At 37.8% G+C, this 21278-nt stretch overlaps 1 protein-coding gene across 2 annotated transcripts in view; it reads left to right on the plus strand.

Annotated features, from left to right (window-relative positions):
• Positions 1 to 21278, plus strand: part of shank2b (SH3 and multiple ankyrin repeat domains 2b) — a 170832-nt gene that overhangs the window by 80491 nt on the left and 69063 nt on the right. For both annotated transcript variants that reach the window (XM_046849277.1, XM_046849278.1), the window contains one exon: positions 4586 to 4934. In XM_046849277.1, coding sequence (XP_046705233.1) covers positions 4586 to 4934 — 349 coding nt within the window. The remainder of the gene's footprint in view (positions 1 to 4585; positions 4935 to 21278) is intronic.

Genomic DNA, 21278 nt, shown 5'->3' on the forward strand with positions numbered 1-21278 from the left:
AAAGGTACCCAATAAAATGTAAAAATAAAAATTAAGTCTTAAATACCGTGTATGCAATATCTCACAAAAGTGAGTACATCGCTCATATTTCACCAACAATCTTCTGAGACAATACTATAGAAATAAACCTGATATATTTTACAGTAGTCAATGTGCAGCTCGTACAGATTTACTGTCCTCTAAAAATAACCCAACATACAGCAATTATTGTCTATATAACTGGCAACAAAGTGAGTACACTCTCAGAGAACCTGTCAAAACTGTGTCCAAAGTGTCTATTTTATATGAGCACCATTGTTATGTAGCACTGCCTTAATCCTCCTGGGTATGGAATTCACCAGAGCTGCACAGGTTGTTCCTGGGATCCTCTTCCACTCCTCCATAATGACATCACAGAGCTGCTGGATGTTGGACACATGGCGCTTCTCTACCTTCTGCTTGAGGATCGCCAGGTGCTCAATAGAGTTCAGGTCTGGAGACATACTTGGCCACTTTATCACGTCCAAAATTCTAGCTCTAGCTAGACCACTCATGCTCTCATTCTAAAAAGTTATAATTACCATGATTACCACAAAAAACCCAAAGGGGATTTGTTTGCCCATGACCTGAGGCGTCCTATATTAACATAGATTCATAGCTTTAATCATGATGACATTTCTGCATGAGAAGACCGATTGAAGGAGTCTCCAGTGTCAATGCTTTGTAAAAGTACAAACTTTTGGGTAGTTTGGCGTTTGGGTTTGTTAGTTTCTCAGTCATGTGAACAACTTAAATTCGTTTCATGAAAGAGGAGAAAACCAGATGTTTAAACGGACAAACTTGGTTCGCAGACGTCCCGCAGCATTTGATTGTTATTAAGTTAATCTGGTATTGTGAGATATGAAAGGATACATGGTGTGCTTTGGTTTTCTACAATGGTGTTTCATTCTTTGTTGTAACATTCCATCATTAACAATATAGAGCCATGTTCCTCGAAGCCTGGTCAGGGGCCTACGTTATTATTATCATTTTCTTTTATTCAACTCACATTTATCTTATTTGTACAACTGAGCAGCTATGGGGTTAAGTGTCTGGCTTTGGGGTCCAGAACTGGCAACTGGGTGTGGCTGGGATTTGAACTCACGGCCTTCGTATCCAAAGTCCAATGCTTTAACCACTAAGTTACTACCTCCTCCATTTAGAAAGCGTCCTTATCCAAAACGACGTACAAAAGTGCTTTAAAGTTCTATGAATGAATAAATCAACGCTGGTTCACTAGAGTGCAAACTCAGAATACTATCAGACTAAACTCTGGTTTGTGGAATTATAGCACACTTTTTTTACTTAAAGGTATATAAAAAAAACAGGGAAAGATAAGCGCTAGTTCAAGTGTTTCAGGATGAGGTAGGTCTTCACCGGTCATTTGAAGATAGGCAGTGACTTAGCTGTACATTCCACCACCTCATTACCAGAACAGAAAAGAGTCTGGATGTATACTTATCTCTTACCCTGAGAGATGGTGGGACCAATCCAGTTCATCCCCAATGGCTGAGCCAGAGGCAACAGTGGCACTGGAAAACTATCTGAAATTTTATATGAAGAAAAAACATTGAGAGAAAACAGACTCTTAAAGGAAACCAATGATCATCTATAGGCAAAAAGTTATCGTACAGATCAAGTAATGGTCTGGTGTGTTTTTATGTGTAATTTATTTCACAATTAAATCCATTCAATTGAAATTGTCCTTTGAATAAAGTAGCTATGCTGCTACGTGTTAACTGTCTGCTAGTTATTCTCAACGTTAGAGTATCCATTTTGGAGTCAGGTGCCTCACCATAGCAACAGCTAATTTCCACATCCACGGAGATAAAGAATCTCCTAAGCCGTCATCTGGTAATGACCGTAATTATAACAGACATGAAGTTGCGGCTTCCTCAGCTTTACTGTTTCAGAAATGTTCAGAGCTGACCAGTGGAAAACGTTATTGAGAGATTGTTTTTGACACCAGATTACAAGACGAGCTCCTGGTGTCCACAATAACAAGCAGAACATTTCCGGGAGCATCACGTTAATAACAAAACAGCAGGCACTTCCTCTTGATTACAGAGTTTTAGCATCTACGAGTCGTAATGCTGAGTTCCAGCATGGCATTAGCAGGCGAATGATGAGGCTGAGTCCTCAAGCTGTTTTCCTAACACTGTGTTTGTGTCTGGTTTTTTCTTTTCGGTTTGTTTATTAAAAACAAGTTTACATACATTTACGTTCAAGCTCAACAGACGAAAGCATTCAGAACATAAAAAAAAACAACAAGCTCCATGCTGTGTATCAGCCCTACTATGGAGTATCAGGGTGGTATTTTTAACCTCATCGTGTAGCTCAGCGTGACTATGGAACCGAGCAGCCTGTACACCAAGACCTCGATTGGCCCGATGTTCTTGAAGTTCTTCCGTGGCCTGCTTCAGTGTCGCGACAGTAGTAATAAATATAAATATATATTTTTCACACAGCTGAGGACTGAGGCGGAAAAAACCCATCTCAATCGGATCTCTGATGTCACTGGAGTGTAGTTTGGTCAGACTGCTGGGTTTTAAAAAAAAAAAAACGACTCGGACCGACTTTGTGACAAAATGTATTAAGTCACAGTACAGGACTCAAACATGAACATATTCTTCTGAGATCTTACCAGTTTATTTTATTTCTATTAATTTCATTAAAATAATTTTTTATTGTATTCCATTGTAAATTCAAATGTACATTAAAATTGGTATTTTATTTTTATGCCATTTTATGTCAAGGATCAGTCGTTAAATCGTCACACAATGTAGTACTTGGGTATGGTTATGTATGTGCTGAATACAATTTATAGCTATTTATGGCATTTGGTAGATGCGCTTATCTAAAGCAATTTAGATTTATTTCATTTATACAACTGAGCAATTGAGTTGGCAGGTAAGGGCTTTGCTCAAGGGCCCAGCTTCATAGTGCTGGGATTTGAACTCACATTAAAGCTGGACTCAGAAAGCCAGCATCGTAACCACTGAACTACCACTTGCTAAATCTGAAATCTGAATGAATGACTGGTGTTTATAGTGAAAAGCACATTTTCTTTAACTTTGCAAAAAAAAAATGAATAAAAAGGTGACTATTTGAAACTAACAAAAAATTGATCTGTAGCTACTGTGGCAAGGAAAAACTCCCTGAGAGGGCATGTGGAAGAAACCTTAAAAGGAACCAGACTCAAGAGGGAACCCATCCTCATCTGTGTGGCACATGTCCATTTATCACAGTTAAATGTTGTTGAGGTGTGCAGTGATCAAATGCAACCTGTAGTCCTAAATCATTGTATCAGACTGTTGACATTAACTACAGTCTAAATACATCCTCAAAGCAATAATGTATAATGTTCACCTCCAAATGGAATTTCAGAGAATAAAACCGTCGATACCATTGAGTGACCACTGACCCGCATACGATGTAGAAGTGATCGTAAATTATTTTATTTTACGCTGTACGCTGGGTAATGTTTTCAGCTTCAGACAGCACTGTAAGATGTTGAGCTCGACATGTTAAATTCCGCACATTTAATATTATTTGTGAGCTGTAATAAAAGTCCAAACAGCTCAATTGAACACTAAGCTTGTTAGATACACTTCAAGGACTAAGGTTTGAGGACACCTGAACGTTAGATTAGTATGTGCATTTTAAACATCTCATTTCACATTTTATTTCCGAACGCATGTTATAATAACCTTCACTCTTCTGGAAAGATGTTTCATTAGATTTTAAAGTGTGAAGATTTGTGCTCATTCAGCCACAGAGGTGTTAATAAAGTCAGGTACTGATTCAAAAGTTAGCGTCGAAACTGTGTAAGGAATATCTTCTCAAAGCTGGTTTTGTGCACAGGAGCATGGTCCTGTTAGAACAGGTTTGAGTCTCCGTGTTCAAATGAAGGGAAAGTTTAATGTCAATTCATCCAAAAACATGCTACACAATTGTGTGTCTCCAGGTTTGTGATAACAGTTTGTGAGAGAATCGCATATGGTTGGAAAAGTCCCCAGTGTTCCATTACCTTTGTCTATTTAGTGTAATATTTCACTTTTATTAATACTGTATGTTATAGTTTCTATAGTAAATGCACAAATTGTGGGTTCTCGGTGCAGCGGAGGAAAATTTGGGTTTGCAGTATATGCTGTGAATAGGTGTGCCGCATTGCATGTAGTGTATTTATTCTTGTATTTACTCCACTTTTTGGGGGAGGGGGAGGGGGGCACCAACCATGATCTTGCATACCGCTCAGCAAATGTTAAAATGCCATGCGTGTGTGTGTTTTATATCCTAACAAATTCATAGAAGAGAAAGAACAAAAAAAAAAAAAACTACTAAGAATGACTGATTATAGATTTTATGAAAAGGTATAACAGGAATAATTTGTCTTCGAGGGCAATAATTGTAACTATAAATGAATAAAAAATGGTACGCAGTAAATAAAAAGCAAATCTTAGTGTCTCTTTATTAACAGTTGTAGGTTGTATTGCTTATATACATTGTATTTAGTAACACTTAATTTCTCCTTCATCAATAACGAACCCCTCTTCTCTTCTCTCAGTGCCCTTCCGGGAGGCTCCGACAGCAGTGGTGGTGAGCTCGGGCAGGAGCAGGCCTCAGCAGCCTCAAGCAGGCCGCAGCACTCTGGCCGCACCTCGTGTGCTCCTGCGGTCAAACAGCGACAACAACCTGAACGTTAACAAGCTCTCTGCGCCACACACGCCCTCGCGCTCGCCCTCGCCCCTGCGCAGCCTGTCACCCCGCAGGCCCCAGCAGATGCAGAACAGCTCCAATGGCACGGTAAAGAGCATGGGCCGGGGGGCCAGGCACCCCCCGCGCAGCCGCTCACCCTCGCTGGGCCGCCTGGGGGACGGCGACGCCCGCAGACATCCGCCCCAGCGCCACAGCAGGTCAGTGCGATCGCATTTTCTTCCCAATCGCACGCCTGACACGAGTTTTGATTAGGATAAATGCGGCATTTTGTCGACACAAGTACGGTAATTTCTTCCCACTTAAACACTCCAATTCAGCGCATGAAAAGCTCAGCAGGTAGCTGATGAGGTGAACCATGGGATGTTAGAGCCGAGTAAAGTTCACGCTGTGCATCCTCATCATTGTGGAGCCACATGTCTGTAACTGCGAGAGCTCGGATTTCCAATCGGTGTGTTGATGTAGCTCAGATAGCATCCCTTTTCAAATTCTTTGACAGGAGGGCTATTATCATTTCTGAATTATACAGCCTTGTATGGCTGGACGGCTTTTGAAAAGCCTTCAAAAACTGGTCTGCAAACAGAAATGTTTTTTCCATCTCTGTGTGAGGGTGATACCTTCTCCTTGTTCGATTGCATCTTCTTGCTACACAGATCACCCAGAGAACTTTGAATGAAAGCACCAGGAATACTAAGGCAGATTCAAACAACCTCACACAGCCACACATCTCTAATCATCTCTTAGCACCACGAGTCCTTATTTTGATATTGATCAAAATCATCACAGTGTGTTCATGGTCAAACTCATTGTCGGATGCGGTGCTCGATGCTAAGTTCTCTCAGATCTCTGGACGTTACGCGTTCTTCCACCAAACCCTGGATAGTATCGATCAGCAAATGTGGAATTATACTTCGAAGGGCATTGACTTCATGCCTGTCAACATCTTGAACACAAATAAATCCTGTTTGACACTGTACAAATGCAGCCAGGTTCTTAATTTCCCTCTGAGAAGAAAAAAAAATGATCAAGTCTGAAGTCTATAACAGATTCTGGGATAAACGTTCTCCCTGACAGATTATACAACAAATATTTTCTAATTCTGAGATTCTGCTTGCTCTGAGTTCATGCAGAAAACAGAGTTACATACACTATATGGAGAAAAGTTTGTGGACTGCTGACCATACAATTTATACATACATTTTAAACATCCCATGTCACATTTAGTCTCCATGTGCTGTTATAATCACCTCCACTCTTCTAGAAAAATGTTCCACTAGATTTTGTGGAGATTTGTGCTCATTCAGCCACAAGGATGTTACTAAAGTCAGATGTACAGTAGGGTGAGGAGTCCTGGGGTGCAGTCAGGTATCCAATTTATTCCAAAGATATTTAGTAGGGTTGGGGTCAAAGCTCTATGTTAAACCAGTAACAATCTTTCATTTCAAACCATTTAAAACCATCTTTATTGAGCTTGCACATTGGGTGAGGGTTTGGGTCTTCTAGGTCAAGTGAATGGAAAATGTAATGCTACTGCATCCAAAGATACAATTGTGTACCTTTAACTATGTGGTAACAGTTTGGACACAGAGTTAACATTTGTCCCAGTCGAAGTAGAAGACATATCAGTACTTCTGGTTTACTTCCCTGACCATACTGTTTGTTGGACAGGTCTTAGTTTTAGACATATTTTTTGCCCAAATGTGTTCATTCTTTGTAAAACCATCCAGTAGCATCATAGCCACATACTGTAGATATTAGTTCCATAATCCTTCCTGGGTGACAAAGCTTTGTTCGGTTTTTGTTTCATTTTCCTTCTGTTGGAAAAGTAACACGTTGCCATGCTTCCGGATGTTCAGGTGCCACAGCTCTGTTTAAACCGATAGAGGACAGCATGTGGCAGAGACCGCAGGAGGTGCCATATTGCACATCAATGGCCGTGTCCTAGTTAGGAAAAGGAAACAAGATGACTTAATGGCATTAATGTAGTAGTATTTAGTGATAGGGTGCATTCATGCATTAGCAGAAAGTTTTGGCCATACTTTTTATGGGAGTTACTTTTAAAACTGATTTTTGTAATGTATTTTTAAGATGGATCATCTGTGTTGGATAAAGAGAGCGTATATTTGTGGTAGTCTGAAAACCCATTAGATAAAGCTATGGCTGAATTCTGGAATAAGCCAAACAAGACACATTTTTATCAATAATCTATGTAATGCATTTAGAGCAGCAAGGCTAATTTGATTGATTTTGCTACACACTGAAGACATTCAGGTTCGAGATCAAAACATGAACATGAAAATGAGAGATCTGAATTTCAGTTTTCATTTTTGTAATATTTAGATCAATAATGTTTTAATGTTTTAATGATTTAATTTTTTCAAAACAATTTCAAACAACACCTTTTGTTTGAAGTGAATTTTAAATTTTCAGACATGTGACTCACTGGGGTCCATGTACATTGGGTTCATAGGTTCATTGGGTTTATTGAGTTCATAGTGTACCTTCAAAAGGTACACTGACACTGGGGACATGAAATGGTGGATTTCTGGTAACTTTAGAACAATCATGGCTTAGATGAAATGGTAAGAAAAGTGGTAGCAGAGTGGGGGAAGTGGATAAAATAAGATTTCAGACTTCAGCTTGGAAGGCCATGGGTTCAAATCCCAGTACCACCAACATCCTTAAGGAAGGCCCTTAACCCTCAATTGTTTAGCTGTAATTTAGATAAATGTAAGTCGCTCTGGATAAGGGTTTGTTAAATGCCATAAATATAGATGATTGATTTACTAGTATGTTACATAATAGTTGTATCTATTATGTAATTTAATTTATCGATAATTTCACCTAAACTATGGTATTCTTGTTTTAAAAAATTCAAATTTCATGATGAAATAACAATTTTCTTGATCTAAATGTAAATTAGTTTATATCTTTTTACCCTCTTATTGTGCATTTGAGTTATTTGGGTTTGTGGGACAACCCACATATAAAATAACTCGATAAACCAACTTCATACAACATTCTGGTTTCACTCCCAAGAAGTTCATATGGATCACTACATGATTTTTGAACATCAACAAGAGAGTGAAATGACATGGGAGTCCCACACATGTTCTCCTCTTATAGTGTTATGCGCTGCAGAAAACTATCGGACACTGATTGCAGAACGACTTGTCCCTGCCCTGCCCTGCCCTGCCCTGCTAATTTTTAAACACCTCAGAATGTCTTGGTTTGAGCCCCGAGTTTTCCCTGGGAAGACTGGTTTATCAAAGGGGGGTATTTAAGCCTCTGGGTTACTTTTCGGAAAGGGGTGCAATTTCCGGTATCACCACGCAGCCGCCCCTAAGCAAGGCCCTTAAACCTCTGTTCTCCAGGGATGCTGTAACATGGCTGACCCTGTGCTCTGACCCCAGCTTCCTACATCTCTCGGATGTGTGTAGAAAAAACAATTTGCCTGTGGAATCAATAAAGCATTTTGAAAAAAATATTTACATTTAAAAAAAGGATAAACCAAAATGAAGACCAGAGAGCTGTTTATGGGACAGGCAAGCAATTTTGATCACTAACTCAAATCAGTAGACTGTACAGCATGTACTTTTAACTCCTGGCACAAAAACCTGAATGTCTGTGTAACCTCATTTGCAGTAGGTGCTGTAGAAAAAAAACTCTGTAAAGTGAAACACTTTTGAATGTTAAAGTTAGTTTATAAAAAGTACAAAAAATTTATTAAAACATAAAGCACAGAAACACTAGATGAAAAACGTGAACTTTTGCAGACTTGCATCAGTATATACAGTACAGTAAACCTCTATGCTAACATTCTAAAGACTATTTAGCTGAAACCAGTATAATATATTTTGATGAACATGAACCTAAACAACTGATAATGAAGGAAACAGCAGACACTGGTACACAATCGATTAAACTAAACATACGGTATGTATAGAAAAATGAGATAGTAAGTAAAAAAAACGTTTTTCACATTATTTATGTCTCAAGCCACTAATAGGACTACAAATATGTTCATATATTAGCTATCATTTTATATATACAGTATGTTCATATATCAAATTTGGACCGAATCAGTAAAAATGGAAGTACAAATTGCAGTAGGAATATTTTGATGTGGCAAAAGTCCAGTATAAATTGTATGGAATGGAATGTATGACAACAACAAAACCTAAAACAGTAACAGTAACAATATAACAATATAAGGTATGCAAATGCAGAATGAACATGAGAATGATTGGAAAAGAATACTGAGCTTAAGAGACTCCGCCCATCCGTACTGTCTGTCACTGCCGTAGAGAAAGGAGACACGGATTTAAGATTTTGCCCATTAAATAGATTAGAACAGGAAATTGGAGTGAACAGAGCACCTGATCTGCTTGGCACAAGGGAAATACAGTTCTGGTGTACAGAGGGTGCCAACATTTAACACAAAACTGGAAAAAGAAGGTGGTCTCGGCAAGGTAGATAGGAGCATCAGTGTGCATGTGCAGATGAGAGGAAAAGCGAGGGAGGAGGAAGTGTGTGTATTTGTGCATGTGTGACAGCAACAGCCTTGTTGACAGCATCCTTGTATGTATGTCTGTGAAAGAGCAAGTGTGCGTATGTGTGTGTGTTTGTGTGTATGGGTTTGTATGGAAGTGTGCCCGGGGGTGTGCGAATCTTGTCACACGTCGGCAGTTCAGATGAGCGGGTGGCCTACTGTAAGTGGGCCACGCCAATTACTCACTGCCATGGCAAAAAAACATCTAATTAGATTTTAAAAGGGAAAAATGAAACTCCTCTGGTATGTGACCCTGTTCTCCTCACACACACTCGTCGGTTCAGTGCTCTCCGGGCTCAAATATGGCTTCACTCCAACATGGCTGCTTCTTCTTTAGTATAAGATGTGTCTGTCTGGGACTAGGTTTTCGCATCACAATCTTTTAGTGATGCTCTCCTTAATCCCAAAACGCTCAGAGTTTTAATCAGAGGCAGTTTTCCAGCTTTCCGCGATTTCTTTTACTCGTCACACTGTATAAAATCATTCCAATGAATCCTGACACTGTAAAAAAAAAAATTGTTAATCATTATTTCTTATATAAATTAATAATATACGAAGTAAATGCATGATTTAAGAACATTCAAACTAAAAACAAGTTAAATGATCTACCAGTGCAGTAAGATCATTACACTTGATAAGACTTATTGTAATAAGAAAACATATTTAGGCTTTAGAAAAGAGCAAAATATCTTAAAACAAGCATTAAAATACTTATTCCAACAGTCGCTTTTGTCTATTTAAACTAAAATTAGCTTGCTAACTTATTTTTATAAACAGTTTGCTTTTGTTCATTTGTGTGCAAAGACCTTAAAATCAGAGCTACTAAACAAAAAAAACCCTCTTAAATTAAAGATTTGTCATCATTATAGATTCTATCTTAAAATAAGACAACGCATTTAAACTAGAAATAAGATTACTTTTAAAATCAAGATCATACAAACATGCTTATTGTCAACAATGATTTATTCAAATGACACAGTAGTTATGCACATATCTCACTTTTCGTGCTACGACACTTTAGACACTGGACTCACACAGTGCACTTTACATTTCATATTTTTTCTACCACACCATTCCGCACACGGACACTTTACACCACTCCATACTGCACACGGTCACTTATGGACACTTTACACCACTCCATACACACGGTCACTTATGGACACTTTACACCACTCCATACTGCACACGGTCACTTATGGACACTTTACACCACTCCATACCGCACACGGTCACTTATGGACACTTTACACCACTCCATACCGCACACGGTCACTTTATGGACACTTTACACCGCACCATACCGCACACGGACACTTTATGGAAAATCAAAAACCATGCTTAAATTGTTTACTGTTGTTTACTGTTTAACTGCTCACAGCCATAAGCATTTTTTGTGTGTGTATATATATATATATATATATATATATATATATATATATATATATATATATATATATATATATATATTCTTATTTTTATATAGTTTTTATACTTTATTTATCTGCCTTCTTTTTCTTTGTTTTATTTTATTTTATTTTTTCACCCTATTTTATTCCCTAATGCCGGACCGTCGTAAATAAAATTTCATTTGATTTGAATGATGAAAAAACAAAGCAAAATCATTACTTGCTGCTTCTTAAACTACTAAGACTTATTGCAGCATAAAACATTATTGAATGTATTTCATCATTACTGAACACTGCAAGATATTTAACATGAGAAACTGAAATCAAACTACAGAACAACAATTTAGTAAAAAGCCATACGTTCCAAAAAAACAAAGTTCCAAAAAATACTGCAGGCTTTTATATACTTGTTATTAGGTTGTGAATAAATGAGTTGGTGTAAACATAAAACAAGTTTTTGGAAAAAAATAATAGTAATGAACAAGTTCTAAGTGTGATTATTGAGCTTTTTTTACTGGCTCAGGTTTACTCTGTGTTAGCATGGTTGAAAAGCGTTCATTGGCTATCTTTAGCAATACCGAATAGACATGAAAATTAGACATGAGTAAATGTATTTACACGAAACGTGATGTATACGTGATGTATGTTTGTGCTGCAGACAAAACGTCACATTAACTTACACAATATAAACAAAAGATTGTGGACACCTCACCGTAAGATTAGTATGTGCGGCTTTTCGAGCATCTCGTTCCACATTTACTTCTCATTTGCCCTTATAATAAACTCCACACTTTCGGAAAGTTGTTTGTTGGAGTGTCCTTGTGGAGATTCGTGTGAATTTAGCAACAAGGGTGTTCGAAAAATCAGGTACTGATGTAGGTGAGGGGGTGCAGTCAGCTTTTACATTCATCCCAAAGCTCTATAGCAGGAGATGTTCCATATCTTCCAACCCATGTAAAGCATATCTTCATGGAGTTGCCTTTGTGTGCATGGCCATTGTGATGCTTGAACAAGTTTGGATCTCCTAGTTGTGTCTCCTACACAATACACACGGCTAAATGAAAGGATTGATCAGTGAGGTACACTGGGAAATGTTGATTTCAAGTAACCTAGTGTGTGAAGAAAAGACATTCGGTCTTTGAGGATGAGGTTCCCTTTCTCGCAAGGTTTCTTCCTCACACCATCATGAAGGTTTTCCTTGCTACAGTCATCATTTACATTTACATTTACGGCATTTAGCAGACGTCCTTGTCCAGAGCGACGTACAAAAGTGCTTTGAGTCTCTAGTAATTAATAAATCTACACTGGTATGCAAAATTACAAACTTAATATAAATATAAGCCTTGAATTCTACAAACTTGAAAAGTGCTAATTTAAGTGTTTCAGGAAGAGGTAGGTCTTCAATCGTCGCTTGAAGATAGTCAGGGACTCCGCTGTACCGACATCTAGGGGAAGTTCATTCCACCACCTCGGTGCCAGAACAGAGTAGAGCCTTGAAGTGTAGTATGAAGTATATCATCACTGGCTCACTCATTAGGGACAAACTTACAATTATAAGGATTAAACTTATACGTTCTTTTAGAGCCGCTTTACCTCTGTAAATCTGCTTTGAGACAATGTACATTGTTAAAAGCACTAAATTGAATTGAATTGAACAGTTTATGTAGCTATTTAACGATTATACCATTTAATTCACTTATTATTTGGCTTAAATGATATAAAAGGTCCACATGCTGCTATGTATTGTGTTACTATAGAATAGCATTTCAGAACGCTTGCGTTAGCATACACCCGTGAGCCTGAACTACTCAAAAATCTGCTGATAACAAAATGAAATGAGGTAAAAGTGAATTAAATAAAGGCTGTGTTATTATTTTGTATTATTATTATTATGCTTATTATTACCGAAATTAAAAAATAAAGCCTCTGATCACATATTCTGTGGCATCTGGCACCCATATGATACTGAATTCTCCAAGCTGCTCTCAGATAAGCGTATAAAAAGTGTGACTTTTGACACATTTTGCCAGTGTGCTAAGTCTGGCATCCATGTAAAAAAAAAAAAAAAAAAAGCCTTGTGAATATGGTTGTGGCCTCCATAGCTATGTGTGCTGCTTGATGGGGATCTGTCCCTGGTTACAGCAGCAGTTGCTATGGCTGTGACCGTATGGTGTGTGTGTGTGTGTGTGTGTGTGTGTGTGTGTGTGTGTGTGTGTGTGTTCTGTGGTGAATTAGATAATGTGCCTGCTCTTCAGAAGCTCAGAGGGAAAGTGAGGCAGCTGCAGTCAGTTCTGATGTCATTGGGTAATTGCAGGTTTGGTGGACGTCTGTGATGGCTGGAGAAAGAAGGAACAGAGGAATGTGCTTCTCTTCTACGCTGTCTCAAGCGCTGCGGGTCGATGTGCAGTATTAAGTGCTAGCGGTTAGGATTAGGTAATCTATGCGCTTGTTTGTGGCTATGGCATGAAACCGTATAGCATCGTTTTTAAGTCTATATTACTACTACTTTTAGATATTGTCAGCTTACGCTCGGTACTAAGGGACTTTCCTGGCTCAGGTTTACTCTCGGTTACCATGGTTGCCTTGAAAGCGTTCATTTATGCTATCTTTAGCATTATCAATTGGACTGATATTTAAATGAAAATTAGACATTATTTCAGCATAAAGTTCATATGGCGCTCATTTCCTGTCAATTTACACATTTAAATAGACTTAGTGGAACATGGGAAATTTTCGTTCACATTAATATTCATATTAGTGACTTAAAAGAAATCTATACATGAGGACAGATTAAAAAAAATGGCACGTTATAAAAGAAGAAAATGTTAATGTGAGTCTACAGACACCACATTTAAAAAGTGCTTTTTCACCAGATGTCATTTTTTTTATATTTAGCTCATAATTGCCTTTTTTGGGATTGTGGGCGTGGCTAAATGTAGAACGGCGGTCCTGTGATTACGCTTAGTATTTTCATGAATGGTTGAATATACTGTTGATCATCCATCTTGACTGCAAGCAAAAATATTGGACAGGGATTTTGATTTTGTGAATAATTAAGCATCTGCATTATACAATCCATGTTCAATCTTTTACTTATGGATCCTTCCTTCCGTCAATTTAATTCAAGTTTATTTCTATAGCGCTTTTACAATGGACTTTTTCTCTAAGTGGCTTTACAGAATGTAAGAATTATAAAACAAAAAACTTTAACTAAGTCTATTTATCCATGTGGCGAGGAAATGTTACCTTAGATGGTAAGAGTAAGAAACCATGAGAGGAAACAGACTCAAAAGGGGGAACCCATCCTCCTTTGGGTGACACCAAGAGTGTGAATATAAGCCATACAAAACATAGGAGAGCGAGAAAGATCATGTGCACAGGAGTTTGTGATAATGAGTAATGTCCTTTCTACAGTCTTTTACAATCAGTTGGAGTTCGAGTTTGAGCAACTAATAAATTAGCTTTTTCTGCCAAAACAGTCATGACCCATTGAGCCTTAACACCATTAACTTTTTCAGCGATTTGAGCTACAGGAGCTCATCTGTTGGATTGGACCACACAAACCAGCCTCCACTCCCCACATGCATCAGTGAGCCTCGGCCACCCATGACCCTGTCGCTGGTTTACCACTGTTCCCTCCTTGGACCGCTTTTGAAAGACTGACCACTAAAAGATATGAATCACTTTTAGATACTGACCCCTGCAGACCAGGAAAACAGCCCACAAGAGCTGCAGTTTTGGAGATGCTCTGACCCAGTCGTCTAGCCGTCACAATTTGGCCCTTTTCAAACTCACTCAAATCTTTACGCTCGCCCATTTTTCCTGCTTTTAACACATCAAATTTGAGGACAAAACGTTTACTTATAACATGTAAACAATAACATGTGCTATGATGAAGAGATAATCAGTGTTATTCACTATGGTCATAATGTTCAAATATCATTATGTAATGCCCGATCAGTGTATTCAGTTCAGTAGTCATAACGTCTCGCCAATTCTATTGTAATGATTGTTATTAAGTTATATTATGCTGAGATCACATTTGGATGGCTAGTTATCTTCGATTGCCTGACTGTTGCTGTATTTTTAGATAGATTTTCTTTCTCTCCCTCCCTCTCAAAATTTAAAACCGTATTTAAAAACATGGCCTTAATCTTCGTAGCAGCGGTTATATTCAGTATCATGTTTCACATTTGCATCCTCATTCACTGACATGCTGTAGTCAGGTTTATATTGCTGTGACTCAATATGCTCCGTAATGCCACGAAATTGTCAATGAATGTAAGTCAATAGGGAAAACTGCCTTCTTAAGACCTTGCCTTCATTTCTTTTATGTTCAGTAAGTACTTTATCCTGGGTCAGGATCACAGGGGATTTAGCGCTAATCCTCGAAAATTGCAAGGTTGGAAAACACTCTAGAAGGGGAGGTAGTAAGGCATTGGACTTTGGATATGAAGGTTGTGAGGCCAAATCCCAGCCACACCAATCTTCCACTTCTGGGCCCTTAAGCAAGGCCCTTAACCCCGTAGCTGCTCTGTTGTACTAATAAGTTAAATGTAGGTCGCTCTGGAAAAAAGCGTCTGCCAAATGGCGTAAAACGGGTTTCAGCTCATAGCTTTGGTGTAAAATAAAATCCAATGATGAGTATGTGAGCAGTTGGACGACCCTAAAACACAGTAAAAACACGCTGACTACACCAGGACTAGGATTAAATGTTTTTGCACGTACACATTTTATGAATGGTTTCATTCTTCTTTTTTTTATACTGCAGAGCCTGACTTTAGAATACGTTTTCTTTCGCGGTGGTATGCTATAAATAGCCCAGTGGGAGAGCCTATTCATATGCCACCTTAACCGATGTCTAATACTAAGTGGCCCTATTTCCACATCGCCCGTTTCGCACAATTAGCTCAGCCCACATCGGCGCTTTTTTCGTCCTGAAATAAGAGCGGCACTCTTACACAACGTAACCCCTCGGAAGGGAAAAAAATCTCAGCGCTGCTTTGACAGCTGTGTTAAGAGCATTGGCAGTTTGATTGCTCCAGCAATATTAGAGTCCCTACTGGCTTTGTGAAAATAAATCTCCCGATCACTCGCGGTTTGTCGTGCTGCCGACAGCGAAGACGGAAAGCATGCTGACAATTGTGGCTCAGATAGCTGCAGGTTTTAACAAATTTCGGAATGAAGTGCTGAAGTGACTAGGATGAAACTGATTCCATTCGTGTCCAACCATATTTTTATCTAATTACACACATTATTGTCGCAAAAGTATTGGGACAACTGACTTTATGCGATTCTTTCCCAAACTGTCTACACATCTGGAGGCTCACAATTTTTTAGGATGCCCTTGGATCCAGAATAATTTAATTTTCACTTCACTTGAACTAGAAGACCCAAAACGGTTGCAACATGAAAATGCCCTGTGCAACAAATCAGGGACGGGGGAGCTCAGTGGTTAAATCTCATCACCACCACTAAGCTGCCACGGCTGGGCCCTTGGGCAAGGCCCCTAACCCTCAACTGCTAGTTGTATGAATTAGATAATTGTAGTTTGCCCTGGATGAAGGCGTCTACCAAATGCTTTAAATGTCGATGTACACATATTTTACATGGGTTGGAATGGAAGATCTCCTGCTATAGAGCTCTGACCTCAACCCTATTGAACACCTTTGGAATGAATTGGAACGCTGACTGCACCCCCATGCCTTCTCACCTCACCTACATCAGTACCTGACTTTACTAACACCCTTGTGACTGATAAACACAAATCTCCACAACCATACTCCAAAATCTATTGGAACATAATTCCACGTTTCATATTAAGAAAAGAAACATGCCCGTGTACCTCAAAAGCGAATGAGGACTAGGTGTTTCCAAACTTTTGACAGGTACTGTATACTATTCAATACTAAAGATGGTACAAAAAGATGGTACAAAATTTTATATTTAAATGAACTTGCTTAATACTAATATTAATAAGATTAATTCAGTATAATGACACCTAGAAAACTGTTCTATTATTATTATTATTATTATTTTCATATAATTTATTAGTTCATTTATTGGATACATTCAAAAAAAATCATTTTAAACCTTTAAAGATTAGAAAGCTGAAATCGTAGCTGGGTGTCGAATAAAAAAAGTACAATTTAGCATTTTTTTAATATTCTTAAATGAAGAAACAATGACAGGAATAGACAAAACTGGAAGAATATAAATGGAGATGGTAGTACAGGGAAAGGAGTCACCAGAGGGGAAGAGAGAACGAGGAGAAAGAAAATGAGGGCGAGAGAGGGAAAAGATTTCCCAAATGCATTTAAAACTAAAAAGGATAATGTGTAGGTGGGCCGAAGCCTGACCTCGTCTCGCCACGAGCTATTCACTGATGTCACTGTTTGGATGAATGATTCAGTTGATGCAAAGTCTCTTTCAGCACAATTTCAACAAGTCATGTTGATTAGCAGAAAAAGGACAAATGTTTTACAAAATACATTCACAATACACAAATAACATCAGCAGATTTTGTGTAAAGAATTTGAACCTTGGCAAAATATATTTTATTTCATCTTTATTTGTTTTTTTATATATACTTTTATATTACAGATTAATTTATTTTTATTTCTATTTGTAAAGCATTTATTTTGTATGTATTTGTCTATTTATTTTTCAGCCCCCAACCCTTGTCTTTATTTTTTACCCTGTCATTAATTTTAATTTATGTTTTAAATAAATTATATATATTTTTAAGGCAAATGTGTTTATTTTTTCTTTGTCAAGTTTTTGAACCAGTCTATAATTGTATTTTTTTGTTAAATATTAAATTTTTTTATATATATATTCATTTATTGATTTATACATTTGTTTGTTACTTTATTTATTAGGTTTATTATTTCCCCCCTTACTGTTCATGATGGTCTCCTTAAACTGTTTCGACAGCTACCCTTTCTCATCATCTGTGAAAAGTTTAAATCTTTTGGTTTTCATACGTATAATTGCCTCTGAAACTCGATTGTCGCACAACAAACAGCAATAAATAACTTTATAATAATTTAACGAACAGGTATTGAGTGTTTTGCATCACTGAACATCTTAATGCAGAAATCCCAACCACCAGGTCGTAACCCAGTACCGGGTCGTGGTAGAGTTTCCACTGGGAAGCAAGAACATTCTGTGGAAAATGTACACTGTATTGTGCTTAAGCTACCACTTCCTCCTTCTCTCTTGGAACACCCCTGTACTTACATATATACAGTACAGACACAAAACACACACACACACACACACACACACACACACACACACACACACACACACACACACATACACACACACCTCCAGCCGATCCACAAGAGTGTTTTTAGAACAAAACAGGTCTGTGATGTGCGGACGTTTGGAGACCCCTGCCTTAATGGCAAACCACTTCATTTAAATAAATTAAATAAATTATGTCAAAAGGGGGATATGACAATTGTTACAGGTCTTGGACTGGAAATCTCTGTCAGATATAAAGATTTAAATGTAAATTTAAAAAAAGATGAAGGAAAGATAACTGCAGAAAACTCTTCAACGCTGCCATTTATTTTCATTGTTATTAATCTTCTTATTTTTTCTTAACATTTGTTTAAAAAAAAAAATTCTGCCATTTTTAATGGAATATTTTATAATATTCCATTTTTAATGGAATATTATAAAATATACAGTAAATACTGTGTAATATTTTGAATTGAAAACTGGAATGTAAATTTCAATTTCGTGTATTAGTAGTACTTTTCTTTTCCAGTCTTGATAAAGTCCATGCTTTACTTAACCAAAGGCATAAAATAAACACAATGGTGTTTTTTTTTACTTTACATAGTTCCATACATACTTTACATTGCTCCATATCAGTCTCTCATTGTGAGAAAAGTATTAGGTCAGTGGTATTCTCAGGAGGAGAGAGCTTCCGTAGCACAGCAGATTGTGAGGACTGTGTGCTTGCAAGGTGATTTGAACAAAAAACACAACGCAAAATATACTTTTGAAATTTTTTTTTTTACATTTTATATCCGCAAAATGTAATACAGCTGCAGTGCATGGGACATCATCAGAAATGCACTGGAGCCAATGATCTAGCTAGCGAGTGTAACAGGCGACTCTTTCTCTGCTAGTTCATGCAGTTAGCTGTAACTGTGCCGTTGGCATTGACATTGGACTGTCTCCCAGAAGAGGCTTATTAAAGGGAAAGTCACATAAAGGGCAAGTGTAGGCGCCTCGTCCCAATTTCGTCCTGCTCCTATAGGCCGGAGTGAGCCTCTGTGGGGGCGGGGCCTTTTCTGTAGGATGGGGGCGGGTCACGGTGTAGGTGGAAAGGAGGTCATTGGTGTAATTTAGGCCTTACAGGGTCTGTGTTAGAGATAGATGATTGTGAGGAAATATTCAAGGACACTCTAGATACTGTAGTAAACCACACACACTCACACAGACACACAGAGACACACAGACACACACACGCATACACATACACACAGTGTCTATGTTAATGTTGTGTATGTTAATGATCTAAAATAACTTTTTATTATAATTGGTTATTTAAGATCACTAACATACTCATACAAACTCAGACTGTGTGTGTGTGTGTGTGTGTGTGTGTGTGTGTGTGTGTGTGTGTGTGTGTGTTGTGTTTTACTATGATCAGTGTATATACTATATAACACAATAAAATCAATGGCAAGCTGTGCATTTCACACCTAAAACTTCAGTGTTGTCCTGTCTATCTGTCTGCCTGCCTGTCTGTCTGTCTGTCTGTCTGTCTGTCAATCTCTCTTTCTGTCTGTCTGTCAATCTCTCTTTCTGTCTGTGTTTCTGATAGAGCTTAGGCCAGCAGAGAAGGCCTTGCTAGCCCTAATATAGATAGATAGATAGATAGATAGATAGATAGATAGATAGATAGATAGATAGATAGATAGATAGATAGATAGATAGATAGATAGATAGATAGATAGATAGATAGATAGATAGATAGATAGATAGCATATACAGCATATATAGCATATACAGCATATACAGCAAATAAATAGAAAGGCTGGAGAAAAGTTGTTTTGGAGGTGCACAATTGCACCCGAGGCCTCCTCACCCCAAATCAGTACCAGATATTAAAACTACCTTGTGACTGACTAAACACAACATTAATGCTTTGTTTGGTATTGCATTCCTGTGTGTAGAAAAACATTTAATCTAGATCAATAGATATATATATTCAGTTCACATTCATTTGTTTTATATTCAGGTCATGTCCCTGTTGTCCTCATTCACAGCCTCACGCTTTTCGGCGTGCCTGTACCTAGGGGCTTTTTATATTTGAATATAATCACACAGCGCTGCTTCTAACTATTGCACGGTGCGTCCCCAAGCTCTTTCTCACTGACTCACTGCTTCTCTGCTTTGAGCTGATGCTGATTTCTTCTGCGCACAGCCTAATTATTTTTGCGCAGACCAGATCTGATGACCTTTGGTACTAGAATTACAGTAAGGACTTTATAAATCCTTAAATAGAAGGTACTAGTTATGGAACAGCAGAGGGAGCTGTTTAACAGCCAATCCTACTTTCTCACTCTGCTCCTATTAGACATGCAATTTCCATTACAAAGTCATGCAAAATGCTTAGAACTGTAAAAGAACTGGTATCTTGCATTGTAGCCCTGTACCTTTGTTCTTTTGCATAAATTGACTATGATCTGGTATAGTGAAGAAGGTTTTTGTTTTTACCATTACTGCTATTACTGTCATTCACTGTGCACATCAGGTTAACAAAACCAAATACATGACAGTAAATCAGAATTTAGCAAATAAACAAGACTGAAAATCCTGATAATTTGAACACATTACTAACAAATCAGAAAACACAGCAGCAAATTAGAAAATGTGACAGCAGTTTCAGAAAGAACATTCACATTCAGCTGTACAACAGCAAATTCTGATGCATGGCGACATATTCGGTAACACAGAAGCAAATCTGTTTATATAACAGCAAATTTGGTAATATATAATAGTCACTTTAATTCTTGAATTCTGTAAAGCTGCTTTTGAGACAAGGTCCATTGTAAAAAGCGCTATAGAAATAAACTTGAACTTAACATGACTGCAAATCTGGAAACCTGACAGCAAATATGAATGAACAACACCAAATATGGTAACATAAAACAAATCTGGTAATATAACAGTAAATTCGGTAATATGACAGCATCTCTGGCAACCTGACAGACAATATGATAGCACAACAGCAAATTTGGCCACAAAAAAAGCAAATTAAGTAATACAGATCTGGTAACATAACAGCAAATTCAGTACAATTACAGCAAATCTGAAAACATGACAGCAAATATGATAGCACCACACCAAATTTGGTAACACAAGAGCAAATTTGGTAATATGACAGCAAATTTTGAAACATGACAGCAAATATGATTGCAGAACAGCAAATTTGTTTATACGAAAGCAAATCCGGTAACACGACAGCAAATTCAGAATAACAACAGTGAATATAGAAGCTGTCATGATTCGTACTAATGTGTTTTGAACTCATGGGCCACCTTAGGGTCTTTCAG

Source organism: Silurus meridionalis, chromosome 5 (genome assembly GCF_014805685.1).
Source record: "Silurus meridionalis isolate SWU-2019-XX chromosome 5, ASM1480568v1, whole genome shotgun sequence".
In the NCBI taxonomy this organism is placed as follows: Eukaryota; Metazoa; Chordata; class Actinopteri; order Siluriformes; family Siluridae; genus Silurus; species Silurus meridionalis.